Below are 27,323 nucleotides of genomic sequence, written 5' to 3'. Positions count from 1 at the left end.
TATTTTAATTTCATCGTTTTGTAAATAACAAGATGAATTGCAAAGATGAATTAAAAAATATATATACATCACCCCTTTATCGACTAAGAAAAAGAAAGAGAACGGAAAAAAAGGCATCAACCTCTCTCATGATTGACCCTGTGTCCACTCAAGGACTAATTTATCCAATTTAATAATCTAGCAATTCATCTGATTGACATTTGTAACTCTCTCTCTCTTTCCTTGTTAACCACTAATCTCATGATTCAATCCAATGTGAAGACATCACATGTAAAATGCTACTTGTACTAACCACAAAATGCTATAAACGTTGAACTCTGATTGATTGCAACTTTGATATGATTCTTGAACCAATTTGATTGGTCGTTTAGATTATATGTAATGGGTCCACATATTGGGTCCCTAATTGGGCTGAGGTTTTTCGAGCTGATACAGTACAGATAAATTCAATCTCATGCATCTGACGAGTTTGATTGTGTCTATTAATATTATTCTGATAATTTTGGGGATAATAAGTGGTGTTAGATTCCTGCGAGACGGGTTGGTATGCATTCAACAACCGTCTGAACCGAAATAAAAACCCTTCTTAGAGAATAAAATTATACTTTATTCGCTCTTTAGGGTATTTACTTAACTCCTAGATTACATAGTAGATCACTCTCTAATGCATCACCTTGTTCATCTTCTTCCTCCGTGTACAATACTACATAATTGCAAATAGATATTTCATATATGGGAGCTTCTTCAACTTCATTTAGTCAATTGAGCCAATTTGCATTTTGCTTATATAGCATTATTATAGCTAGCCAAAGCTCTCTCCTTTAATAACCACTAAGGAAGCATTTACTTGTGGAATGTTATCCTTATTTGTTATACTTGTATAACATATGTCATATCAATATAAGTTACTATGATATTTCTCTATAAACTAATATAATATATAATAATTATGTTTGATGTGACATAAAATTAAAATAATAATTTAATAAATAAGTAAAATATATTTTATAATAGATAGATGAAAAAAGAAGAGAAAGAGGATTGAAATTGATAGTTGGTTAAATGATATATTTTTAAGGGTAAAGTAATAATTATCAAATCTAAAATAGAAGTGTAGAGGAGATAAAAGTAGAATTTATTTACTTATTATATAGTATAAAAAGGTTCATATAGAATAAAATGTTTCTTATTCTATAAATAAACTTAGCCTAATAACCTTATGACTCAAACAAGTGGCTAAAAATTGGCTGTTGGCCGATGCAATGATCATTCATGCTTGTTTGAATTTGTTTATCTTCTTAATTTTTGTACAAGTAATTTTGAGATGATTCATTTATCAGTGTTATGTTACTATAGATTGAGAATTAATATGGATCAATATACGGAGATCCGTTTAGATTAATCTTCAAATATATGTCAGTGCTTTAATTTTACACATTGGATAATTATAATTACACCCAACAGAGTACAAGGAGCTTATTAATTAGAATATATGCGATTATATTATCAAATACATGTAATCGATACATAAGGATAAACCCCACTGTTCGTATATCCATTCTGGAGATTGGATAAGTATGTTGGAGAAATAAGGGAGTTAAGCTAAATATCTTAAGGATAAACTGCTCTCCCAAACTTCCTCATTTTATTCTCTTCAAACTTATTCCAAGTGTATCGGTTTGTCCAAGGATAGGGAGAATAAGAAAAAAAATTATTATGCAGGAATAAGACCCCGTATAAGTAGAACCGAGACTGGACCGTAAGAACCCGATAGAAATCTCTGTGTCTCTACAATTGAATAGAACCGAGACTTGGATCAAAAGTTCCGATAGAACTCTCTCTCTCTCTCTCTCTCTCTCTCGCTCGGCATCATCAATGGCTTCTCCTGATCTCCTCTTCGGCGTCCGCAATAGCTTCTACCTCGGCGCGTACCAGGCAACGATCGCTAACAGCAACATCTCGAACCTTAGCCCGGAAGAAGAGCTCGAGCGCGATGCCCTCCTTTACCGCGCGTACATCGCCCTTGGATCTCACAAGGTCTTCCTCCTCACCCTCCTCCTTCTTAGATCTCTCTTTCCCACCATAAAGCTGCGATATTTGACCCGATCTCACGTGATTCGTGCAGCTTGTGATCGAAGAGGTCCGCGAATCCGCGCCCACCGCTCTCCAGGCCGTGAAGTTGCTCGCACTCTATGTCGCAGGCAAAAAGGTTGGTTCTTTGAAGCTAGATCTTGATTTGGGTGTGGAGATCTGCTCTGGGATCTCGTTGTTTGGTTTGATTTTTTTGGATCTGGGATTATGTGATTTCAAAATTTAGTTTATTTACTGAATCATAGAGCGGAGGAGCCGAAGATTTCATAGTTCTGATAGATCCATTTAAGGAAATTTGAGTTTTCGTGTTAAATTGCTTTAATTATTACTGGATAACATTTTACCAAACAATTTCTTGAGCAACTGATATGTTCCAGTTGTGTCAATGGGTCTGCTAGATCTGTATTGTGGAGTGCTGAAATGCCGTAATTTTGCCTAATTTTTTGGTTCTATAGAACAATTCTGATGATTGTCTAATAGTTATATTTGACTTGTGTAGTCATTTTGTTTATTAGAGGAAATTATTAGGTGCTGGCGCGCTGCGTGCTATGCACATGTGTTCCTTGATTTGCCTAGGGCAGCATGGTAGCGGGCAGTAAAAGTAATCAGCTCATATGTGGATCTTATAAATGTCAAACCAGATATTGTGAAGATTCTAAGGAAGTTCTGAAGCAGTTTATAGAACAATCAGTCAATCATTAAGCAGTTATTTTCTTCATGGTCCCCATTATCTCATTAGTTTGTCTTGTGTTTCTATCACACTGGTTTGCATAAGTTTTCCAAGCTCATAAAATTTTTCCGGTTTCTTTTAATTTTGAAGGAAGCTGCGATCTCCAGTCTCAAGGAGTGGTTGAGTGATTCGGCAATAGGAAACAATCCCGTTCTGCGACTAATTGCAGGGATTATATATATGCATGAGCAAGACTACAGTGAGGCTCTCAAGCATACAAACTCTGGAGGAACTATGGAACTGTGAGTTTAATTTTCTAGTTATGCCTTCACTGGAACACTTTTCTTCTTAAATGTGTGAAGGAATTTTAATGCAATCAGTAAAAGAAGAATAAGAAGAATCAGAAGAACAAGAATAAGAAGAAAAAAAAGAAAACAGTTTTGTTTTGGAAAATGAATCGAAATATTAATCTTTTGTATTTATGGACCATATCTGTCTCCATACAAAAGTAGACTCCAATAAAGGTTGTCATAATATTGATCACTACCGTAAATCTTCTTGATTTGATTTTTACACTCTAGTAGCAGATCTGTGGTGAACCTGGTACAGTTCATCCTCATTTTGAGATAGTAGTGTTCAGGTTTATAGAATCTGCCATTACTCCACCTTGTTGTGGCTAGCTGCACAAGCAACTGCAATTCCCTTGGCAGTAATTATCATGAAGAACCTCACTTTGAGCCATAAAAAGTTTCTTCTTTCCATCTCTTTGAAGGTTGGATGGAATCTGACCTAGGACCTCAATATATCTAAACCTTGACAAAAAATATGGGTTCATATTTTGATGAGAGATTTTACTGTCTTGGCTGAACAATAGAAACTGATATCAATATAATGGCCTATCTATATAAGGAAAACTTATTCTAGCTCTAACGCAGTTTAACTTTAGTGGTCAATAGTAGTAAAGATCACAGTCAGTTGAAATTTTGCGTATACTGTGCCTGTGGTTATGTGATAATGATATGAATTTAGACCTTGGCCAAGATGAAAGCTATCACATCATACTGTTGAGTGTGAACTGTGACATAGCTTCTTTAGGCTGCTAACAAGCTGTGTTTGTAATTGATATACCTAATTGTTGCTCTTCTCAAGGCATGCCGAAGACTTGTTCAGCCCAATTGGCCTCATCTGCAAGTATTTTGTCTTATTTGGTTCTGCTGCTTGTTTGCAGGCATGCATTGAATGTTCAGATATACATTAAGATGCATCGGTCAGACTATGCAGAGAAACAACTCAAGATCATGCAACAAGTTGATGAAGACCATACGCTGACACAACTTGCAAATGCATGGCTAAACCTAGCTGTGGTTGGACTCTTCCAGAATTTTCTATATAGATTGAGAAATTTAAAGCCTATTGGTCATTAATTTTCTCTCTTTTGGGATGTTAGGGTGGATCTAAGATACAGGAAGCATACCTCATTTTCCAAGACTTGTCTGAAAAGTATCAGTTGACTGGCGTGATTCTGAATGGTAAGGCAGTCTGTTGTATGCACATGGGGCGCTTTGATGAAGCTGAATCTCTGTTGCTTGAAGCACTAAACAAGGTACTGAACATATCTTTTCTTATTATTACAAGATTCCTGATTTGGTTCTGTACATAAAAGCCATTCCTTTTTTTATTTTTTGAATTGTCAGAAAATAAATATTTAATCAAAGAACTGAGAAAGCTGTCTCGTAATTTTGCAGGATGCAAAAGATGCAGAAGCTCTGGCTAACCTAATTGTCTGCAGTCTCCACCTTGGCAAATCATCATCACGATACTTTAGGTAGTGAATAATGTTCTGAGTTATATTCAAAGATATGCAAGTTCACCTCAGTATTGCAATTTTTACAAGATCATGTTCATTAGCAATAGCAGAGAAAATAGAAAATCAAGATTCTCTCCTTGGGCTCTAGGACTTCTGAATTCCGATGCTTAATATGCACCTATGATTCATACCACTTTGGAGTCACTATATTGTTACAAACTAGTAATATATTCATCACAGACTTTTTAGATGCTGATCTGTTGGAACATCTCCTATCTGCATAGCTTCTGAGACATTCCTCCAAAGAAAACTGGTTTTGTTGGCATAGTCACTAGCTTAGCTAATTTGTCTCCTCCTAGATATTCCTCCTTCCTGATTGCATAGCGGCCGCATGCATGGCCCCACAAAAAGCAGCTTTATAATTAGTCTGTTCTTTATCTTGGAGATTCATTCGGGTATCCCCAAGATATGCTGGAAAATCTTAAACATCTCAATCCAAAAGTTGTTTGATTTCTTCAGAAAATCTGCATACAAAAGATTTTTGCAAGTCCTGGATGAATATTACACATGGGACATACATCATCGAGCCACAAAATATTAAAATAGATCATTGAAACTTATTCCAGTACGTGGAAAATTCTTATATGAAGATACTGGAAGTCAAACAAAAGAACTGGAAGAAACCATCTAAAGCATTCTATTTGCAAATCTGAATGTGTTGTGCTTCATGACATGTTTAATGTGTTTAGAATAACAGTATTTCAAGTATTGCTTTGGTTTACATATTTGATACACTTGAAAATGAAGCTAATGCTGACTTAAACAGTATCCCTTTTCTTAAGCACTTATAACTATTTTTGAGATGAAACGAGGATCTTAAAAAAGTTTTGGATGAGTATAGTGCCCAGATTTAATCACCAGACTCTTTCAGATATGTGGAAGTATATAGCAATATAGCATGTTACATAATGGAGTGCATTCAAACATTTACACTGCTTGCTCCATGGGCTTTAGGTAGAAGCATTACAGACCCACATATCTTGTTCCTTCGTGTATCTTATTCTTCATAGAAATTCTGTTCTGTTAAGCAGTTACTGATGTTATGTGGTAGTAACATGCTATATTGCTACTTATTTCATATTTTGCTTCTGCAGCCAGTTGAAGTTGTCAAATCCTGATCATGAGCTTGTTAAGCGGAGCTCTGCTGCCGAAGATAGCTTTGAGAAAGCTGTTCAAGCTATTGCATAAGCCCTTGCTATTTGGTTCTCTCATGTGATGCGAGAACCTTCTGCTGTTTACATCCTGAGTGGTCTTTGGCACAGATATATTGGCTGTGCACTTTCTTAGTCAAAGTTGCTTTCCACCTTAAAGAGTGAACATAGCCTGGTTAGCCTTGAAATTTTCTTTTATCCCTTGTTGTATGATTATGCGGAAGTCATGGATCTTAAAGATTTAAGTGAACCATCATAGGTAATTGTCCTGTTTCTCGATATCAAGTTACAAATAACAATTTTCTTCTCTCCTGCTTCAATGGAATTATCTGTCTTCCCCATGTTTGGTTTTACATAGGAAAGTACCTTCGTGACAAACTGAATGAAATTTATTTTGATAGACAGATCAATAATTTCTTCACCTATGTGTTGGTGCCCGCAAGCCCGGGCTGGGGACCGACTGATCTATTTGTAAAAACTTCATGTATTCTTCCAGATATGGTTGCCAAAAAACCAATCAGTTGCATGTAGGTCAAGACTAGCAGAAACTTTGTATTACATAAGAACCTAAAGAAAATTCTTTTTTAACCCCTGTTACCCTGTAGACATGTACTGAATACATTAATACTGAGATGGAATGAGAACATGGAGGATGATATCAGTGGTCAAATTATATTTCTGGCTTTTCCCCAGTAAAGTGTACGTGGTAAAGAAAAAGTTCAGAAAATACATATAAAAATCGATGAAAATATCCTCCCTCCCCCCCCAAAACCCTTGAATCAATGCATTATCATGTCCAAAAAGAAATAGAGGTCAGAGAATTTGAACAGACATAATCACAACAGTTGAATGTATGGGATCTCGGCTCATCTCCAACAAGGTAGACCGACTCGCACAAGGTCTGTCTGTACCGCATCTCAATCCCCAAACAACCAGGATCAGAAAACCAAATCAATCTTAAGTTAGCTAGGAAGTAATTAAAAAGCAATTCATAATACTTCTATAACAAGAAACAATCTGCTTAGCTCAGGACATTCGGGAAGGCAAAGAACAAATTTTTTGTATAAATTTTTATTAGCTAAAAATCACACATCCATTATAGTCAGGGCTGGTTTGAACGCAAAATCCAAGACCTCACTGGAGCATACATACAGACACACTAGATGATATATATCTGGTTGACCATTGCAGTATGAATTTAAGATACATGTCAGGAGATACAAGGCGTGTCATCAAATTGTGAAACCATTAGCGGCCTGAAGGGTTCCTGTTCCAAGACAAGTATGAAGGATCTCCAAGCTTCCTGCAAAAAGGAAAGCAAGCGAATCATCAAGCAGCAGCAAATTGAAACAAGAATTGGCATCTTCAAACTATACTCCAGTAGATCTTAAAACTATTGTGTATATGTACAAGAACTAACTCCTCGTCAGACACATTATAAGTTTATAAACACTCTATAGAAAGTTCACTTTCTTTTACGGTTCAGAACAATGCTTAACAGCAATATTGTAATACATACCATTTTATTAGATTCATTAGATACATGACAATCAGATTCAGATCATGAGGGTTAAAACTGCAAGGCTATCTTTGTGCAACATACTGCTAAGAATAGCATATCAACAGTTTTGAACATCTTCAAGCTTCCTGCTTATTAGGAAATTGAGCGCCAAACCCATGATCAACAATAGTCAAGTTTTTTTTTTCTTTTTTGAAGAAAGAGAATAGTCATCTTAACCGCTGGAAATTTAGAAGATTATTGCATATTGTTCATAACCAACATCAGATTTTTTTTACTGTTATAAGTCTGATTGAAAAAAGAGCTTCTTTCTCCATTCTCATATAATTAAAGCTCTACCAAGAATTATGCATTTATACACATGGGTACAAGTGGTTCTAACATATCTACTATCTGTAAAGATTTCTCAATGATTTAATCATTTAAGTAATATCAAATTTGAGGAATAGAGATTTAGCATAACATCGCTTGTGCAAGAGGCAATTAAAATCATGAAAAAAAATGAAAAACTATATTATCTGATTTCTCGACAAAATATGGATCCATCAAAAGGGACTAGGAGTTATTGCATATAGATATACTTTCAATGTTATCTGGTATTTAGACAACTATCAGGGGAAGAGAAAAAAGACACCAGAATTCAGCATATTAATCTATACTTTGCATGGAGCCATTATAGTTAGATCACTGAGAACAATTTTACAAAAATTAAACAAACCAATTCTGCATCAGAAATATTACTAAAAGGATCACATAAAAATCTGAGATCTAATCAATAGTCAGCAAATTTCATTTTGTTATCAATTTCATACTGAAGTAGCTTCTAAATGTTAAATCAGTGCCTGTGGCTGTTCATGATCACTCACCTTGGTTTTACCAAGTATATCACAGTAAATGCCGTTGCAAGAAAGAAGCATGATCCACCAACAGTGAGGTATGCAATGCCCAGAAAGTCATTTTTTCCTCCAAGCCAGCTTGCTGTGGAAAGAACCAACTTCTTCTTGCCATTGAAACTGTACGTGTTGTAATTGTTTTCTAGTGTCACTGTTATGGTATCATTTTCTTTGAGATCCACCTCAATCCTCCCATACAACTTTCTGAATGTTGGCAGGGCTGCAGTACGCATCCAAACAATGAGGTCCTCCTGCTCGCTCAGCTGCTCATTTGGAAATCCATACAATATTAGTATCCTCATAGGTTAATTTTCTTAGTATAAAATACTTCTATCCAATTCAAATGGAAGTGTAGAAGGACTCAAATTGATTTTGACGAATTGGTGTTCACAAGCAGACTCTATATGCCAGAACTAGAGGTCTAAAATGTGCCCCAAAGCAGGAACAAGTTGGACCCTAGAATTCTTAGTAACACTGAAGAAATAACAACAATTATGTTTATATATCTATATTATGAACCATCAAAATTTGGCTACAAATTATCATTAGCTAGTTTTGGTTATCAGACAAGAGGAAGCAGAAAAAGTATAGCTACATAGAAATTGGACCCTATATTTCTGTAAGTGCTGAAACCTCAAGCTAAGCAATTTATCCTCCAGAAATGACACTAATCAATAGGTGAAAGAGTAATCAATAGTCTTTAAACAAAAGCTCCATGGCACTTACAGATTTATTTGGGTCAAGTTTAGCACCACCTATTAGAGTTCCATTCTGGAAGTTCTTAGGATAGACGTCCTTTCCAAACTTGTGGTTCCTATCACTCTTCCAGGAAATGTTTTTCTTGTTCACACTCAAGTTTTTGTTGCCAAGAGTAAAGCTGTATGTATCATTAAACAAGCTCCATGCTATCAGACCACAAGGGACAATCAGAGAACCATCAGCAGTAGTCTTTTCAGGATCACAATTGTCCGTCTCGTTTGCCTTTCCCGCGTCCTTCAACTGTGCATCATTTCGGCTCTTCACATACCTGAATTTGAAATGCATCACTCATTGACTTGCTAAAAATTTCAAAATACGAGTTCTTATTTTGTGTAAAGCAGAGATGGTGCTATAAAGATAGGTTAAAACTGCCAACATTACAAAACTCATCGCTAAAGATTCAGACCACTAGATTGTACGAAATTGATAAGCGTTGTTTAGTACATGTACTTCATTGTGAGGGAGAAAAGGACAAAGATAATTGACCATAATCTAATGGCCATTTAACCAACATGAAAGGATACAATATTTCTAGCTTAAGGGGTAGATGCATACCTCCTATGGTTCTGGTAGAAGTTATCAAGTTGATAGTAGACATAAATAGGTTGATCCATATCCTTTGGAACCTGCAAAAAAAACCGGCGTTTCATGTTAACACTTCTCAATGGTTTAACCAAGTTCTTCTTTCATTTGATTCTTAAAAGCATCTACTCTCTCACTGCATGAAAACCTTTAAAATGATATAATCCAATCTCACGTTACTTATAATCATGACTACCTCTTCCAAGTTTCTCTTTCTAGATTATATATTAGTGAAATACATGAAACAAGAATCTCATTACCTTAAGAGTTCTTGTGCAGGTTTTATCAATTGCTGCATTTCGGATATAAGCAACCTTATCATTGGTCATGTTCTTGGGTACACACTCAGTCTCATAACGATCAACAATTTCAACCACCTACAAAATAAAGATGCAAATTCAGAAGTCCAGAAAAAGAGAAATATCAGAATTAAAATTGATTCAGAAGTCAGAAATTGAAATTTGGCGTACTTTATTGGAAGCTAATAGCGAAGCAACACCTATGGGGATGAATATGACGCCGATAAGAGTAAATACCGAGATGACCTAAACAATATAGTATGTTTAGTATGTTAACTGTCAGATTAGGCAATCACAACAGATTTCCGAGGTACAATAAGTACCCCATAACATATTCAGAAACCACATTACAGTACAGATGTTTACCCATTGGGGAGTGAGAATTGGCTTGCAAGCTGGGAGCTCTTGCTGTGTAAACCTCGAATCTGCACACCAGACAACAAAACACACCTTTAAATTTTTTTAAGTGAAAATCGCAAACAAATTTAGCATTCTGAATTTCTTACAAACAAACAGATGGTAGAATATAAACTTTCCCCCAATCCAGGGAAAATAACTTCGATAAATTAAATTAACATAGTGGTCGGAGAAGCAAAAAAAAAAGCCCAAATATGCAAGAGAACCAATCTAAGATCCAAACCACCCACCAATTTTAGAAAAGCCCAAAATAGGCTGTCCAAACAGACCTAAAGGAAGCAAAGAGCTAGCAAAGCACACATAGATAGTTAGTTCTAAGAAGACCCCAGAACCTTTCAGAGCAAATACTCCACAAGAGATCAACCGAAAAAAAAAAACATAAAAAAGAAGATATTTTGAGGAGAGATTACACTTAGGTCTCTTCGAATTCCTCCTGGGAGCGGGCGCCGCGTCCCCCGATCCCGAGGTCGACCCACCCGCTTGGTTCATCATCTCTTCACAATGATCCAATTTAGATCGAGAGCGGATCTAAATCGAGTTGGATCTTCCTCAAATTTTCTTCTTCTTCTTCTTAAAAATAAAAGGAACAGTATGGATCTTGCCTCGATCTAAACTCTTCTTCGTTTCCTCTCCTTCCTTCCTCTTAGTAATATCGAAGACCAACCAACCTCTCCTCCTCTCTTTGACCACGGGATTAGAAGGAGAAAAGAAAGAGAGATGGGAGACAAGACGAGCTCTTCTACTTTGGCCGGCGGAGTAGAGTCAAGAGAATTGACCAAATCGATGAGAGAGAGGAGAGAGGAGAGAGGAGAGAGGAGAGAGAGAGAGAGAGAGAATAAAAAAATACGCGCTTCCGTCGTGCAATACACCGTGCACGAAGCCAACGAGAAAGAGTTTGGATTTTAAGAGGCATACGTATTTGTGGCATAAATTAAATAGATTAGGATGTCGAGATATATAAATATATATATATATGTATATATTTGGTATTATTTAAAACAATAGTATTTAATATATACAATTAAATCCCAGAGATAAATATTCTTTTATTTTTTGCCTCCTATTAATTAAGGCCAATAAGCTAATTAATTTTGCCAAATTACCACTGCGTTTTATTTACCTAACGCCCTTTTGCAATTTCTTTTGCAAAAAAAGTAATTAAATCAGGGCATAATTTAAAACCATATAATATTTCCGAGAGACTTTTAAGGAAGATAGCTAGTTCATTAGTACGTGGGAACATGCGTACGGTGGAGAATTATCAATCGGTATATATGTGTTAATCCTCTGCCTGTTCCAATATGTTTATAGATACAAAATACAATTATGAGACATTTATTCCACTATCGCAACACTGAAATAATACTCCATTGAATTGATCAAATGGCTGATCCAAATTGGATCCGTAATCCCCTCCACGAGATAGAGAAGTACAAAGAATTGTTCAAAGTATCCAGAAGGGTAGAAGTTTTTCTGTTCGACAAGCCTAAGGCAAACAGGAGCTGATTCATGAGTCATGACACTGACCTCTCGAATTACTTGTTACTGTATAAGATTTGAGTGCATTTCTATAAGCCCACAAGACTTGGCATCAAAGATTAGAAGAGAAAGACAGGGAAAGGATATCTGGAAGCATATAAACCAGTTCAACCATCCTGGAAGAAGATTCGGTAACTTCTAAGTGTTGGTTTTGAATGAGGCTGACTTCAATCATTTTTGCTTCCAAGAACATCCTAGAGTTATATTTGGTCTGCCAGTCATCTTCTTGAAGGTACTATGGTTGCTGGGTACAAGCGGTTGTAATTGACCTCAATAGTTACAATGATGGCCTGAGCTCGACCACTGCGTCACAATAACCTGCATGATAATATAAATGTATCTGATTTCTTAAATAGAACGTAAAAAGTGGTTTATGAGTAATAATATGGAGATTATATATATATACCTAAATCTTGATCTAATAAATAAGAACAGGACAAGCTTCTTACCCATTCATGTAGTTCAAACAAGTGACTTTTTCAAGAAAAAATAACTGTATCACCAAAGTTACTTGGACACCTGCTTACTCTCTGAAGGCAAAATGAGAAAAGTTTTCTCTAGGAGTTAAATTTCTTTAGCATGTTAACTCAGTCTTGGCATGTCTTATGTATCTCATCATATGCATGAACAGCACCACGTACAGAAAAAATGAGGTTTCCAACCTTCACACAGATAGCTTATACCTTGAGGGAATCTAAGTAGTGTGATTGCGGTGAGCTGGTCATTAAGTGTGCCACTGACTCAGAATATGAGACAAACCCTCCACTACTTCTCTAACAACTCCGCTGTTCATGCATCAAGAGAATAACAGAATGTTTCACACAGTCTTAATGAGCATAACAGAAGAACGATAAAACCTGGAGATCCTATTCAATCTGACAATGAGACATACAAATTTTTGGCAATGATTATCACTTGTCACAATGGGAAAATATTCAGTAAGAAAGTAAAGTAAATGCGTAGACACTATGGAGTTCCTTTTCGTCCCATACATCATTTGTATTATCATTTCCTAAATTGCATCTGTGGGAGAGCCAGAGAAACAGAAGGGCAGATGACAAAACGAGACTGCAATTTGTCACTATTCAGGCGGCAAAGTCTTAAAGATATCAATTCTAGAAATTCCAGTAGCTGATGAGTTGGCATCAGTAATAGAACAGAACAACAGAGATAGCATATAATAGCTACACCCAACCCGACAGAAAATAATAGAACTTGACTTGATTGTCTGCTCCATTTGAACCATAAGGGGTAGAGCAGCCATTTCTACTCAGATACTATGCTGATCCAGAACATTAGAACTATTATTAGGACCGTTCTATGATCCACAGGGAGGCAACCACACCAGCATCATCCTTCCTTCCGAGTTTTACATCTTTTTGACTGACCCATATCCGTGTCGAAACTTGACAAAGCATTTGTGTATTACAGTATTTCTAGACAGCTCAATTGTACAACACGTCAAATGTAATGACTGTTTACTCACAAGTATCACTATGTTATGACCTCGTATTGGGTAAATTTATTTGCAAATTACATTGAAGTTAATGTTGTGCTCAAACAAATGAAACCATGAATGTAAGCCCAAAACTGAGTCAATGCTAGTGCTCAAGCTCTAGTAAATTGTACAATGCCATTACAAGTCATCAGAATCATTACTCTCTTATGGCCTCAGCTTTCATTCTTCACCAAAATCTAATAGCTCATGGCTCTGTCAATTTGCATAAACTACAAAATAACCTCCAGATACCTAATAAAAATGCTAACTTGATGAACACCCAAAAGTTAAAATCTCATATAATATCAAATCTCAACACAAATTATGATAAAAAAAAGAAAGAAAATAAACATAGAGAACTTACCTTCCATCACTCTTCCCACACTCTAATCAATCTCTCAAGCACCTCAAGCACCTTACCATCCTTACCTCCTTCCTCCTCCACCCCTTTCAACGCTTCCTCCACCTCCCAGGCCTCCTCAATCCTTGCCTCCTGCATCAAGCCCTTACACAACTCCTTCCTCAATACCTCGCCGACCGCGATCCCATCGCTCACCATCTCCTTCACCGCCTTGAGGGCATCAACCATCCTCCCGTGCCAGCAGAACCCCTCGACAGCCACCCGGTACGTCTCGGCGTCGGGTCGGCAAGGGGAATCCACGCGGCAAAGCCAAAAGAAGACTTTGGCGGCGTCCTTAGGGCGGCGATTGGAGAAGAAGGAGGACACGAGAGGGGAGGCGAAGGGGAGGGGGAAGGGCGGAGAGGGTGGTGGCGGAGGGTGGTGAGGAGGGTGAGGGACGGGGCGAGGTCGGAGTGGGAGGAGAGGTGGGAGACGATAGTAGAGATGGGGAGGGAGGCGAGGGGTGGGCGGAGGAGGAGGACGGTGGAGAGGAGGGAGAAGGCGGTGGAGTGGTGGTCGGAGGAGAGGAGGAGGGGGAGGAGGCGGCGGAGTTCCGTGAGGTGATAGTCAGAGTCGGATATGGGAGAGACAGAGGTTGAGAGAAGACGAAATCGGGAGGAGGAGGTGGAGGAGGAGGAGAGTGGCAGCAAGAGTTTCCTCATCTTCTCCGCGAGAGAAGAAGAGACGGAGTGGGTGGGGGTGGGGCGGGGGTTTCGGGAAGGAAGGGGTGCATTTTAATTTTCTTTTCGGGATTTGTTCATTCCGCACCCTATAATCCTTCGATATGTGAAATAACTAAATAAGCGAAGGATATGTTTGGTTATTGGGATTGTTTTCTGAAAAAAATACAATACTCAGGGAGTTTTATGAAAAAAATACAATACTCAGGGAGTTTTCTGAAAATTAAATAATAAATCATTAAATCCTGGATATCGGACCGGACCATAATAATATCCTATTTCGACCCGCTCGGAATCACCTGCCTGCTGTAGTGCTGTGGGAGTGGGATAACGTGCTCGCTCACTCTAATTCCAGTTCAATGGCTGCTTCTTCTCCTCCTCCTTCTCTCCTTCTCCCTTTCCCCACTACTTTCTCCTCCTCTTGCCACTCTGTAAGTCCTCTCACTCTCTTCTCTCTTCTCTCTTCTCCCCGCCACCTGTATGATAAAATGACCAAATGACTCCTCTAATACTTTTGCCCGCAGCTCAAGAGCCAAAAAAACGCTTGCTTTCCATCATCGAACAGCAGCAGCCCTTCTCTCAAGCGGAATCGACTTCGTCCCATCAGAGTTGCTACATCTCTTCCTCCTTTCAAGTTGTTTGAGCCGCCGCAAGTCGAGGTCTTGTCTTCCGAGGTGATATTTTGGGCTTACTCCTCATTTGTTTATAATTCGTGAGTACCTATTCCGTTTCTTGGCATGTATGATTTGGTTTCGATGTGCGTTTCGGCAGTTAGAGCCCGCCGATCCTGATTTCTATCGGATAGGGTATGTGCGGAGTGTTAGAGCGTATGGGGTTGAGTTCATGGAAGGGCCGGACGGGTTTGGAGTTTATGCATCGCGAGATGTGGAGCCATTGCGACGAGCCAGAGTGAGCTACTTGAAGCTTTTGATAGATTATATTTTTCTGATGGTTTTATATATTTTTGAATCGTAATATGTTTCTCTGAACTATTTCCTTCCTTTAGTATTGCTTGAAATGTTTTCTTTACTTAGTTTTCTTCTAAATGTGGTTGCTTTGTTTATAAAATTATTTCTAGGTTATTATGGAGATCCCGCTGGAGTTAATGTTGACTATAAGTCAGAAGCTCCCATGGATGTTTTTTCCTGATATTGTACCAGTTGGCCATCCTATATTCGATGTTATCAATTCCACAAATCCAGAGGTAATTGAGAAATTAGTATGACATCACTATCCTTCTGAGTGAAAAAAAAAAATCTCTGCTTGCTTTTGGAGGGAATTTAATTGGCTTCACAGCTCCATCTTAATCTCTTATACTTCTTATGACAGACAGATTGGGATCTGAGATTGGCCTGTCTTCTGCTGTATGCCTTTGATGTGGATGGAAACTTTTGGCAGCTATATGGTGATTTTTTACCCGGTGCTGATGAATGCACTAGCTTGCTTCTGGCCCAGAAGGTATGTTGGAAAGACAATAAGTAATGCAGCTGGCGGTGTCCGATTTATCTTTTCTTTAGTTGTTCTAGAATATTTCCTTTTAATTTTCTGTGCCATTTACTTACAGATTACTCTATCCCCTTCTTTTTCATTTTTTTTTGGAATATGTTAATCATCAAAATCATTAGTAGTTAGATCCTTTCTAATTTTTACAGGTCTTCAAGTGCGATTTAGCTCTTACTTATATGAGAGATGAGAAACCTTTTTCTTTTTTCTGTTTATTCATATTTTCTGAACATGTACATCAGGAGGACCTTTTGGAGCTGCAAGACCAAGATCTTGCTTCAAAAATGGAAGAAAAGCAAAAAAGGGCAATAGAATTTTGGGAGAAACATTGGGTACGTTTCCTTGTTATTATTCAAGTTTGTTGGCTGTTCATTCCTTTCAAAGAACTTTAAATATCACTTTCATTCATAACAGCACTCTGCAGCCCCTCTAAAGATAAAGCGTCTTGCCCGTGATCCTGCTAGATTTCTTTGGGCATTAAGTATCACGCAGTCACGTTCAATTGACATGCAAATAAGGGTTGGAGCACTTGTACAGGATAAGAACATGCTAGTTCCTTATGCTGGTATTTTTCTTACCTCTTCTATTTGATAATGATTCATGAAAGATTTAGTATACAATGCACTTTTGTCTCCACAAGTATGACCCTCACCGTTCATCTTGATATCAAATCAACGGTTTTCCTTTTTTTAAAAATATATTCCAAGACATCTTACCATTTTCAATGATCTTCAAAAGTATTTCTTTCTAATAAAACATAATACAATCTGCAAGTTACAATATAGAGTTTGCCAAGATGATATCAGTTCTGAGTGATGTTGGTTTATATGTATCCATGCATGTAACTATCTATATATAAGCACCATAGTTTAGGTTTCAGCTGCCTTATAAGTTCATAACCTACTTGTACACTTTTAAGCACATTTTGTTGATCTGACCTTTCTCTGAGAGGTCTTATTTGCTGACCAGCACATTCCATGTAAGTCAGCATTGCTGTTGCTCCTCTAACATTTTTTCATCCAACTTCTTTGGATTCTAAAGGATTTTCTTGGCAAATTTATTTGATAGGAATTTTGACAAAATGTCTAGTGGATAATGCATGTGACCTAACTTTATAAGTATTTAATATCAAGGACTATCAATGAAATTCAGCTTGTTTCTGCAGATATGTTGAACCACTCCTTCCGGCCAAATTGTTTTCTTCATTGGCGTTTCAAAGATCGCATGCTTGAAGTCATGATAAACGCTGGGCAGCGCATCAAGAAAGGAGATGAGGTAATAATTACAAATTGCTATATTTGGTTACTTGCTCTGCTTAGCCACTTGCCTCTAGTTTGTTAAATGTAGTGTAGAACAAGGAAACATCTTTTGATTGCTATCTTTGTAGAGGGACTTAACAATCAAAATTTCTTGACTGTATTACAGTTCTTTTGTACTTGTAGCACTTAATATTCGTATATCTTTTGGCAGATGACTATCAATTATATGAGTGGAAAGAAGAACAACATGTTTATGGAAAGATATGGTTTTTCATCTGCGGCGGTATAATGGTTTAACTTTTTGTTTATCTACAACTTCAATTTCTTTTCTATGTGAAAGAAAATATTGTTTATAATGTGATCTTCTGCTATTTTTTAGTGTACAAGTTGAAGAGATAGTAATATATTATAATATTCAAAATATGGTTTGGATGCTCAATAACCTTATCTGTATCTAAACAGGATCACTTCTGTTATCTTTATATTGTCATGATCATGATTATGAACTTTTCAGGTTAAAAATTAGTTGTACTACTACTAAGAAAATATTATGTGCTAACACATTTTCACGAACACAAAATACATTTGACATTTTATAATGTTCTATATGTTTTGTTTATGTGATCCTCAGATTTTCTCAATTATTGAAGTTTTGCAGAATCCTTGGGATGTCATAAACTTCTCAAGCACTTCTAAAGTTCATTTGGATTCTTTCTTATCAGTCTTCAACATTTCTGGCTTGCCAGGAGAGTTCTATCACAATAGTGAGGACACTGCAATTCTTTCCCCTCATTTGTACTTGTTATGGGCATTGATTTTAATTTGAATATATTCTTTCAATATTTATTCAGCCCAGTTGTCCACTGAAGAAGATAATAACCTCATTAATGGAGCAGTCATAGCAGCAGGACGGACTCTGCCGACATGGTCGGATGGAGATCTGCCACCACTTCCAAGCATGGAAAGGAAAGCTGCGCGGGAGTTGCAAGAAGAATGCCATCAAATGTTGGCAGAATTTCCAACTACATCTCAACAGGATCAGAAGATTTTAGGTAACAAATTTAGCGACAATATGGATTGTCTTTTTCTTTTTCTTCTTATTGTAATAAACCAACTACATATTTTATTCAGCATAATGATCCCAGTTGAAAGTTGTTTTTGTTTCCCTTCTGGAACTTTCAGATTCTGATGTAAATGCAAGTAGAACGCGGGAAGCTGCTATCAAGTATGTCAGATAACAACATTCTTATGTTTATTTTACCTTATTCTTTTTTCTCCTTTTATCTTCTTTCCTTGAGGCCTGATGGCAGAGTTCTTCACTAACTTTGTTTCAATTGCTCTTAAACCGGCAGATATCGAATGCACCGGAAGTTGTTTCTCGAGAAGGTCATTGAGGCTTTGGAGCTCTACCAAGAAAGAATATTGTTTTAGTTGTAGATATGTTTGCAATGCTTTCTGTAGCAATATTACTAGTCCAGGCTTAGTTAATACTACTTTTGGTAGCTCTTCGGGGAGTTCTTTTCTAATTTTTTTTAATTTCTTTTTAGAAAAGCCTTTCAATTAGTAGGGAAGACATTCTTATTGCAGCATCTTAATGGTCATGGCTGCATTAGACTAACGTTTTTTTTCCTAAATAATGCATGGGCCGAAGTAAAAGAGGGCTTTTGCAGCATCAATTTATTGGGGTTTTTATTCTGACATATAACAAACCTATTGGGCAACTAATAGGGTCGGAGACCGATACGATAGTATGTGTGCTTATATATACATATATATTGGATATGAATAATAATATTAATCGTGAATTTAATTATTATATCAGCTAAGTAAGAACAGATGTAAATTGAGTATCAAATATATTCGCATATATTCGAACCTATAAGAACTGATGATTGTATTACAATATATAAACAAAATAGATTAGAGATTCACATGAAGTACGAAATTAGTTTTCATATTTATTTTTTATGATATTTTAAGTTATATGGGTATTAATTTCGATACTATTTTTTAAACTCAAATTAGAAAATAAGCGTAATACGTGCAGTACAAAGAGCTGAGTGAGTTGGTCGGCTCGAAATTAATCTTCGAGCTAAAAGAGTTAAGATTGTTTTAGAGTCAACCTTGGCTCTTCCATAATCTCGAGCATATATCGAAATTAACGGGTTTTGGGTCTGGTTATCCAAGAGACAGATCCGAATTGTCATAATAATATAATCCGATAACTTAAAGGGTCGGTTGACTTAGGATCCAAACCCGACTGATTAGGTCGGATTCGGGTCCATTAAGCAACACCTGTCTCTCTCCCCTCTCCTTGTTGTTGTCCCTCTCCCGCCGCTTACGCCGTCGCCGCTGTTCCCACTGCTTGGTGTTTTCTCTCTCTAGGAAGAGCCCATCTTTCACCACCTTCGAATTCCTGAAACAAGATTTAGAACGATGTGGGTTATCTCGTTTCTCCTCTTCTCGTGCTTCCTACTAGTTTCGAGTATTACTTGCTTCCGTCTTCTTCAATCGGGCCGTGCTTTCTCGTCCACAGGTCTCGGCTATGCGTTAAGAACTTGCCAAAGTACGTCAATGAGGACCGTCTCAGGGAGTTCTTCTCGCAGAAGGGGGTGGTCACCGACGCTAAAGTTATGCGCACAAAGTAAGTGGGGGAAAATCCTTTTTTTTAATTTTATTATTATCTCTACTAGACCAAGAATTCATGTGCAATTCGGTTGGTCTTCTTCCTTTTTCTGTTCTTGGGCGGTTATTTTTGTTTATCTTGTTTATTGGATTTTGGAATTCTGGGAATCCAACTTAGATTGAGGTAAAAACCTTTTCTTTTTCTGTTCATGAATTGCCTTGCTATCAATGATATAAATATAAATTGCTTGTTTCTTAAAGTTTTTCTCTTTAATTTAGCTCTTATTGAAATCTGCTAGGTATGAAAGAGAAGCGAACAGATTGCTATAGGTCAATGATTTGTTTGGTATGTGTAGTACTTCAAATTAAAATGGTGCTATATTCGTTTTAATTAGGGATGGGAAGAGCAGGCAGTTTGCATTTGTTGGGTTTCGATCGGAGAAGGATGCAGAGGAGGCACTCAAGTACTTCGACAACTCCTATATGGATACTTGCAAGATCACGTGTGAGGTATAACGACTACAACTAGTTTATTGATCTATATTTTCTTGATAGATTGCTTAGTAGTGATGAGTATACTACTCTAGTTATGTTGCTTGAGCTTACCCTTTTCCTTTTTGGATAATTCACACTTCTCATTATCCTTGCACATGAATATGAAGAAGTCTACACTAAATGATATCTATTCTCTTTCTTAAAGAGTTGCGCTATCACTTTGAGAATTTTGGAGCATGTTTATCTTATATTGAAATATTCAGAAGAATTGTGGAATAGAATAAGCAGTTCATGGACTATCCACCTATTGCAGGTTGCCCGTAAGATTGGTGATCCAAATATGCCTCGCCCTTGGAGTCGTTATTCTTTAAAAGAGGATGATCCTTCAAGTGAAAATAATAAAGATGGTGTCAGCATCGGGGATCCTACTAGTAGGTCCTCTGTTAATGAAGCAAGAAATTCTGAAGGCAGTGTAGTTAATGACCCCAAACTTCATGAGTTTCTCCAGGTCATGCAGCCACGGGTTAAATCAAAGTTGTGGGCTAATGATACAATGGGTGCTTTGGACACTATTGGGCAAGATGGCAAAGCTGATGAAAAAGAACTTCAGCTGCCCAAGGTTGGCAAGAAGCAATCAGCTCAAACAAAGGTTCAAGCGACTGATAAGATTAGCAGGGAAACTGAACTGACAAATCGCACCTCATCCAGTCTCCCACATAAATTATCTACTGAGAATGTTAAAATGGAGCAACCAGATGAAAACAGGGGAGATGATTTGCTGACAGATATGGACTACTTTAAGAGCAAAATTAAGAAAAATTGGTCAGACTCAGAATCCGATGATGAAAGTTCCAAAAGTCAGAGTGATATTGACACCAATGAAAATTCCAAAAGGCAGACAGATGATGACACCGATAATGAAGATTCCAAAATTCAGACAGATATTGACACTGATAATGAAGATTCATCCGGTCAATTGATAGATACAGATGCAAAAGTACCCTTAGTTGAACGTCAGATGAACACCAGGAACATTGATATTGGAGTGAAAAAGGACCCCTCTTTGGAGGATTCTAATGGTGAAAATGTTGATAACGAGAACTCAATCTCACCAGTTAGTGAGAAGAAACACGTGTTGGACACAGGTCGTTTATTCATCCGCAATCTTCCTTACACAACTACGTACGGTGTTCTCTCGACTCCTGAAAGCTTTTAGTTGGACACAGATGCTTCCATTTAAGTTGTGGATACATGGCTTTTCTTTCTAATTAATATATATTTTTAATGGTACTCAGCGAAGATGAATTGGAAGAGCTCTTTAGCCAGTTTGGTGATATTTCACATGCACATCTTGTTGTAGATAAAAACACCAAAAGGTCCAAAGGCATAGGCTATGTGCTTTTTGCTCTTCCTGAGTGTGCAGCCAGGTAATTCTTCGGTCAAGTCATGATTCCTGCCATACTGTTTAAATTTCATATCTATATTTTTTTATAATAATTTCATTTAAACCATCAATTATTGTCTTACTGTTGGTCGAAACACACCTTATGATTGAATTATCTTTGTTGGCATTTTCTTGTGTTATAATTATTTTTTACTTAGTGGTATGCGCCAAGAAAAAGTAGAAGGTTTGCTAGATCTTTGTCATAGAAATCTGAAAGATAAACATTTTGTGCATTGGACTTCTCATTGCCGATGTACCTGAAATTTATAATGTTCATGGTCTATTTAGTCCTTTAGAAAATGAGAGTTAATCATGTCAGTCAAGATGCTTTAAGTTGCCTTTTTTTAATATTCTTATGCTAGATCAAATGCTGCTCAGACTTCTTTTAGCTTTTCTTCACTTCCTTTCTTTTTTCTCTGTGCTACACATTCCTATGTTTTGTTTTGAGTTCACCACATTCCAATTTATTACTAAAGGTTTTAACTAGATTCACTTTAATAGAAGTGTGATACTACTTATATGAATTCCTTTGCATATCTTGAGCAATTATTTATTCATTCACATGGTCAATCACTCTTGGGTTTTATTGTACTGCATTTTCAACTTATTTAAATTTTGTGTTTATACCTTATTCAATTGGCCTCATTTTGTAGGGCACTTGAAGAGCTGGATAATTCGATTTTCCAGGGAAGATTGTTACATGTCATGCCTGCAAAGCCACAAAATAATGAGAAGCTGGAGTAAGGATTGCTGTTATATTTTGTTTTAACTCCTTATTTGTTGTTATATAAATGGTTATGACGTCTAAATTGTTAATTTCTCTTACTGACAATCTTAAAGGTCTGGCCATGCAATCGGCATGGAAAAGAAGAGTTTGAAGCAGATAAGAGAAGATAATAGGAAGGCATCTGAAGCTAGTGGTGATACACGGGCATGGAATAGCTTGTTCATGCGTTCAGACACTGTAAGGATGTTCAAGGAGCATCTTTTCATATCTGCTTCTCCACTATTTTCTTTTTGCACTTCCTTCTAACTTGTCTCAACTATTTCTATTGATGATGATGAAGTGATAGATGTACATGTCATTAAATAATAACCTAAGTATCTTGAAGTTTGGGCAAGTCTGAGCTGTAATCATGTATGATTACTGATTATTTCGTCCCTAGTTGTCCGGGTCAAATTCGATGTGCCATTTAGCAAATATTCTTTTAATGTTTCAGCAATCCCATTAATGTTCTTGTCAGGTTTTGGTTACTTTGCTGGTTATTTCATGGATTGTCATTTCTAGGTGTGATCTATTCCATAAAGACTGAATTATTTTGTAGAATTTTGTTCGTAAGATTTTGGAAAACATGATTCTTGATCGGATACCTTTAGTAACCTACTGTCACATGTATCTTCTGGTACTTAACTGACCAGTATCCACATCTCGATCAGGTTGTTGAAAACATAGCCAGGAAAAATGGTATCAGTAAAAGTGAGTTACTTGATCGGGAAGCTGACGACCTTGCTGTACGTATTGCACTTGGAGAAACACATGTGATAGCAGAGACGAAGAAAGCTCTAAGTAGAGCTGGCGTTAACTTTGTTGCATTAGATGAATATGCTTCTTCTGGAAAGAATGAAAAAATAAAAAGGAGCAGCAATGTGATATTGGTTAAGAACTTGCCTTACAGTTCTTGTGAAGGAGATCTTGCTAGCATGTTTGGAAAATTTGGGAGTCTGGAAAAAGTCATTCTCCCACCAACAAAAGCGTTGGCCTTGGTATGAACTTCTATTCAACTTGCAACATGTGAATGCTTGTATGATAAAGTTCTTAAAGGTTTACATCAGTAACATTACTATTGCATATTTGCACAACTTCTCTGTTTATGTGAAATTGTGAACCCTTGGGAAATGAGAATTATTAGGTGAGATTTAATTATTTGATTTCGTATCTGTCCTTAAATATCAAGATAAGTGATATCATCGGCCTTGTCTTTATTTTTCCTGTTTGTGTTGCTTCCTCTTCTTTTGCACAGACTGTATATAGTTGCCTTGTGAAGAAAGTGTCATGGATGTTTAAAAGGAAATTCACATTGTATCTTTTGGTCAAGATGTCATAAGAAATTGTCATTTTTCAGGCTTACGAACAAATGTTATGTGTGGACTCACAGTATAGTACATATTTGGATAACATATTCTTTCCGAGACTTTTCCTTCATATTTACAGCACCTGCAAAACATTATTGTGGATTAGGATAAGATTATGTCCATGCCCAGGTTAATGGAATGAAGCTCATACATTTCCCTTTACTCTTTTACACTCATGCATGTCCTTCCATGTCCATTGTATATTCTTTTATGTATTCATTTCATTCATCTGGTTTCACAACTTCTGGCTTGTTTCCTTGTTCCGTCTAATTTGTTTCTTTCACGGGCTTGCTATTTTTTCGGCTTTGGTAATCTGCAAAGTTATCCATTTGTACAACATTTTCTAAACCATGAGTTAATTCTCATTATGATCAATTATGTGGAGTATTAGTTTCTGTGTCTTAAAGCTTCTTTGTGCCTTTTTTTTTCAGGTAATCTTTCTTGAAGCGGCAGAAGCTCGTTCAGCTTTCAAGGGTTTAGCATATAAACGATACAAGTAAGATTATTTGATTATGCTTGAGTTATTGCAACTTATGAACTTGTTTGCATTTTTCATATACATTTTTTGAGGATAAGTACATTCATGTTTAATTAGATAGAATTAATGAATGAAACTAAGCTTTGCGAAGTGCAAAATTAATCTGGATTCATTGTCGCTTATATAATATTTTCTCATACAAAACTGAATCTCTATGATTCTGATGATGCAAAATATCTTTTTTATATGTATATGCCTGTGCCCTGTGGTATTCAATGAACTTTATCAGTTTCTCAAGATGTGATCATTGATTCATTTCCAGGACATGAAATAGATCATAATATCATAAGGTATGAGTATGATTATTTCGTTCTATAATTTCTTTGCAGTTGTACATTTGTACTATCTGCTAAACTTCAGAATGAATATTTGGTTATTTCTGAATTTGTCTTTTTAACATTAAATTAAATTTTAGCAGTGGTTGTATGTTCTGCTGCTAGCCTCCTAGGGACATATTGAGTATGTTGGACCATTGGACTTATTTGTTCATTATTTACTTAATTGCTGCAACATGTAGGGATGCTCCACTATATTTGGAATGGGCCCCTGAGAATATTTTATGTCCACCAACATTAGCTATTGAGGAACAAAAGGATGCAGTTGGTGAGAACAATATTAACAAAGTTTTACTGGAGCAAACTATGGAAGGAATACCAGAAGATGAAATTGATCCTGATAGAGTGGAGGTTTGCCTTTTCATTTGCTTTCCTCTTGTTCATGAGCATCTTTATCTGTTTGTTGTTGATGTTTTTGTTTGACAACTATGAGAAGTCCTATCTTGTGCGACTTGCTTTTGTCGATATCATCCTTTATCACCATTTGGGCAGTGGCTAGCTGACTTTCTTCTTACTTTTAAATTTTAATATTATTACCTTTTAAACAGAGGACAACCTCATGCCAGAACATTAGGCTGTAGTTGCCAACTCTCTAATGTTGACTACATATTCTATGATATCAATTTCCTCTTTAACTTTTTTTTTAAGTTAGTCATAGTTTTTACCTCTTATTGCTATATCACTTCCCTAGTATTGAATTTTGGATCTTCCTCTATTCTTATCGATATGATTATAGAGAACTGATCAGATTCATTAAACCACTTGTATCATTAAGTTGTGGATTTTCAGAATTACTTCCTGAGTAAAGCCTAGTTTTCTCTTTTCCAGTATCGAATTCTTCAGATTGCACCAGGGAAAATAAAACATTACGAGATCATTGTTTTCCCTTTCTTCTATGTGTTATTTTTTCAAATGTACTTGATAGTATAATGATATCAGAAATGTGTACCTTCATGAAAATCTGGATAATAGATTATCTGCTTATATTCCTGCTCAATGAGTTGCCTAGCACATTTCCAATACAGATGGTTGATTATTTCTATTATTGATGGCAGTCACGATCTGTTTTTGTTAAGAACTTGAATTTCAAGACATCTGATGAATCTCTGAAGCAGCACTTTAGCGATAGTATGAAGAATGGAGCCATAAAAAGTGTAAAGGTATATCTGTGGAAAGGTTGTTTACCACTGTGTTTCAGATTTGTTCTTCTTAAAAATATTTCTTTCCAAGTAGGTGAAGAAGCACATTAAGAATGGAAAGAATGTATCAATGGGTTTTGGTTTCATCGAGTTTGATTCTCTGGAGACAGCAACCAATGTGTGCAGAGATTTACAGGTAGTTACTACATCTCTGAATGGAGTAAACAATTTCATAAGTATTGATACAGTTGATTATTTTTCTTATTTTCATCCAATGAATCATGCAATGCTAATCATTATCTTAACCTCAGGGGACTATTCTGGATGGGCATGCTCTTATCTTGCAACTTTGTCATGGAAAGAGAGATGGTCAGATTCCAAAAAAGGATGGGAAAGATAAGAGTTCAACTAAACTGATAGTCAGAAATGTGGCCTTTGAGGCAACAGAGAAAGATTTAAGACAATTATTTAGTCCATTTGGTCAGGTAAAATTCATCATTTCCTCTGTTCCTGAACCTTGATTGGATATAAGAATTTTGTTGCTACCTGTTCAAGTACCTTTGTTTTCTGTCATAGTGAAATAATAGATAGATTAATTTCATAATTTTTCAATCCTTTATTTCCTTCACTTCACAATATTGATATATTGAAGTACAAGAATAAATATATTTAATGTTGTCAACAGCTCTATTCTTCCATGAGTAAGTAAAATGTTGCTCTAAACCAACTAACTTTGCATTATTTTGGTGTTTTATTCAAGTTATCTTGGAACATTTCTTGATTTCTGCTGCTAAATCCTCAGATCAAGAGCCTGAGATTGCCAATGAAGTTTGGTAGTCACAGGGGTTTTGCATTTGTGGAGTACGTCACAAAGCAAGAAGCACAGAATGCTCTACAAGCTCTGTCAAACACACATTTGTATGGTCGTCATCTGGTAATTTTCTTTTTTCCAAGGCATTTGATTGGCTTGCATATCGAGTGAATTAATCTCTTATTTTTCTTTCTCCTTGTGTCAGGTCATAGAGCGAGCAAAGGAGGGGGAAAGTTTGGAAGAACTTAGAGAGAGAACTGCAGCACAATTTGTGGATGAGCACAGTGGATTTCAGAAGCTGTCAAAGAAGAGGAAACAAAAGACTCTCTTGGACGAAGGCACTGTGAAATTTTCAAGGATATTAGACTAAATTGCCAAGGCAATAGCATTAAGCAATAGTGATCCAAAATCTTGGTCTTGCTGGTCTGAGCCATCTCAATATTTATCCCACATGTCTGCACCATACAAGGGGCGTGCTGATAATTTTTGTCTTTGTTAAGCAGGTCATCTTAGCCCCAACAATTTTGGATGAAGTTTCTTTGTTTATTATTTTGTAATTATATTCACGATGATGAGATTTGACATCAATAGAAAAGTTGGTTTTTTTATCTATTTTCATGCTTATGATGATCAACTCAATTCATAAGTATTTTCAGTTCAATCTCTCTCTTGACAT

General features: G+C 36.6%; 4 protein-coding genes and 1 pseudogene across 4 annotated transcripts; 3 read left to right on the top strand and 2 right to left on the bottom strand.

Moving 5' to 3' along the window:
• The first annotated feature begins 1,600 nt into the window (after positions 1–1,600).
• LOC140794759 (coatomer subunit epsilon-1-like) lies at positions 1,601–6,120 on the top strand. Its single transcript, XM_073146926.1, has 7 exons — positions 1,601–2,037; positions 2,126–2,209; positions 2,912–3,063; positions 3,990–4,125; positions 4,209–4,364; positions 4,507–4,586; positions 5,723–6,120. The coding sequence occupies exons 1-7, from the start codon at positions 1,876–1,878 to the stop codon at positions 5,814–5,816; spliced, it is 864 nt and encodes a 287-aa protein (XP_073003027.1). The 5' UTR covers positions 1,601–1,875; the 3' UTR covers positions 5,817–6,120.
• A 701-nt stretch (positions 6,121–6,821) lies between these two features.
• Positions 6,822–11,140, bottom strand: LOC140794899 (ALA-interacting subunit 3-like). Its single transcript, XM_073147169.1, has 8 exons — positions 10,659–11,140; positions 10,198–10,256; positions 10,003–10,077; positions 9,793–9,909; positions 9,506–9,576; positions 8,918–9,218; positions 8,165–8,454; positions 6,822–7,082 (listed from the first exon to the last, which is right to left on the bottom strand). The coding sequence occupies exons 1-8, from the start codon at positions 10,738–10,740 to the stop codon at positions 7,028–7,030; spliced, it is 1,050 nt and encodes a 349-aa protein (XP_073003270.1). The 5' UTR covers positions 10,741–11,140; the 3' UTR covers positions 6,822–7,027.
• A 631-nt stretch (positions 11,141–11,771) lies between these two features.
• Positions 11,772–14,378, bottom strand: LOC140795715 (uncharacterized; annotated as a pseudogene).
• Positions 14,379–14,653: 275 nt separating this feature from the next.
• Positions 14,654–18,803, top strand: LOC140794769 (protein PLASTID TRANSCRIPTIONALLY ACTIVE 14). Its single transcript, XM_073146940.1, has 13 exons — positions 14,654–14,796; positions 14,890–15,039; positions 15,137–15,274; positions 15,444–15,569; positions 15,695–15,823; positions 16,111–16,200; positions 16,283–16,433; positions 17,034–17,143; positions 17,339–17,410; positions 17,786–17,891; positions 17,979–18,179; positions 18,310–18,352; positions 18,480–18,803. Exons 1-13 carry the CDS (start codon positions 14,725–14,727, stop codon positions 18,556–18,558), a joined length of 1,467 nt encoding a protein of 488 aa, XP_073003041.1. The 5' UTR covers positions 14,654–14,724; the 3' UTR covers positions 18,559–18,803.
• A 580-nt stretch (positions 18,804–19,383) lies between these two features.
• LOC140794767 (multiple RNA-binding domain-containing protein 1) lies at positions 19,384–27,259 on the top strand. Its single transcript, XM_073146937.1, has 15 exons — positions 19,384–19,565; positions 19,664–19,771; positions 20,148–20,262; positions 20,561–21,429; positions 21,543–21,674; positions 22,345–22,431; positions 22,532–22,655; positions 23,129–23,455; positions 24,256–24,320; positions 24,880–25,048; positions 25,753–25,857; positions 25,931–26,032; positions 26,148–26,321; positions 26,639–26,770; positions 26,853–27,259. Coding segments are annotated over exons 1-15 (2,676 nt in total). The 5' UTR covers positions 19,384–19,563; the 3' UTR covers positions 27,018–27,259.
• The last annotated feature ends 64 nt before the right edge of the window (positions 27,260–27,323 follow it).

The sequence above is a fragment of the Typha latifolia genome, chromosome 9 (assembly GCF_019914945.1).
Source record: "Typha latifolia isolate L0001 chromosome 9, TyphaL0001v2, whole genome shotgun sequence".
NCBI classification, from domain to species: domain Eukaryota; kingdom Viridiplantae; phylum Streptophyta; class Magnoliopsida; order Poales; family Typhaceae; genus Typha; species Typha latifolia.
The sequence above is the reverse complement of the archived record's forward strand: the minus strand, read 5'-3'. Positions and strand labels throughout refer to the sequence as shown.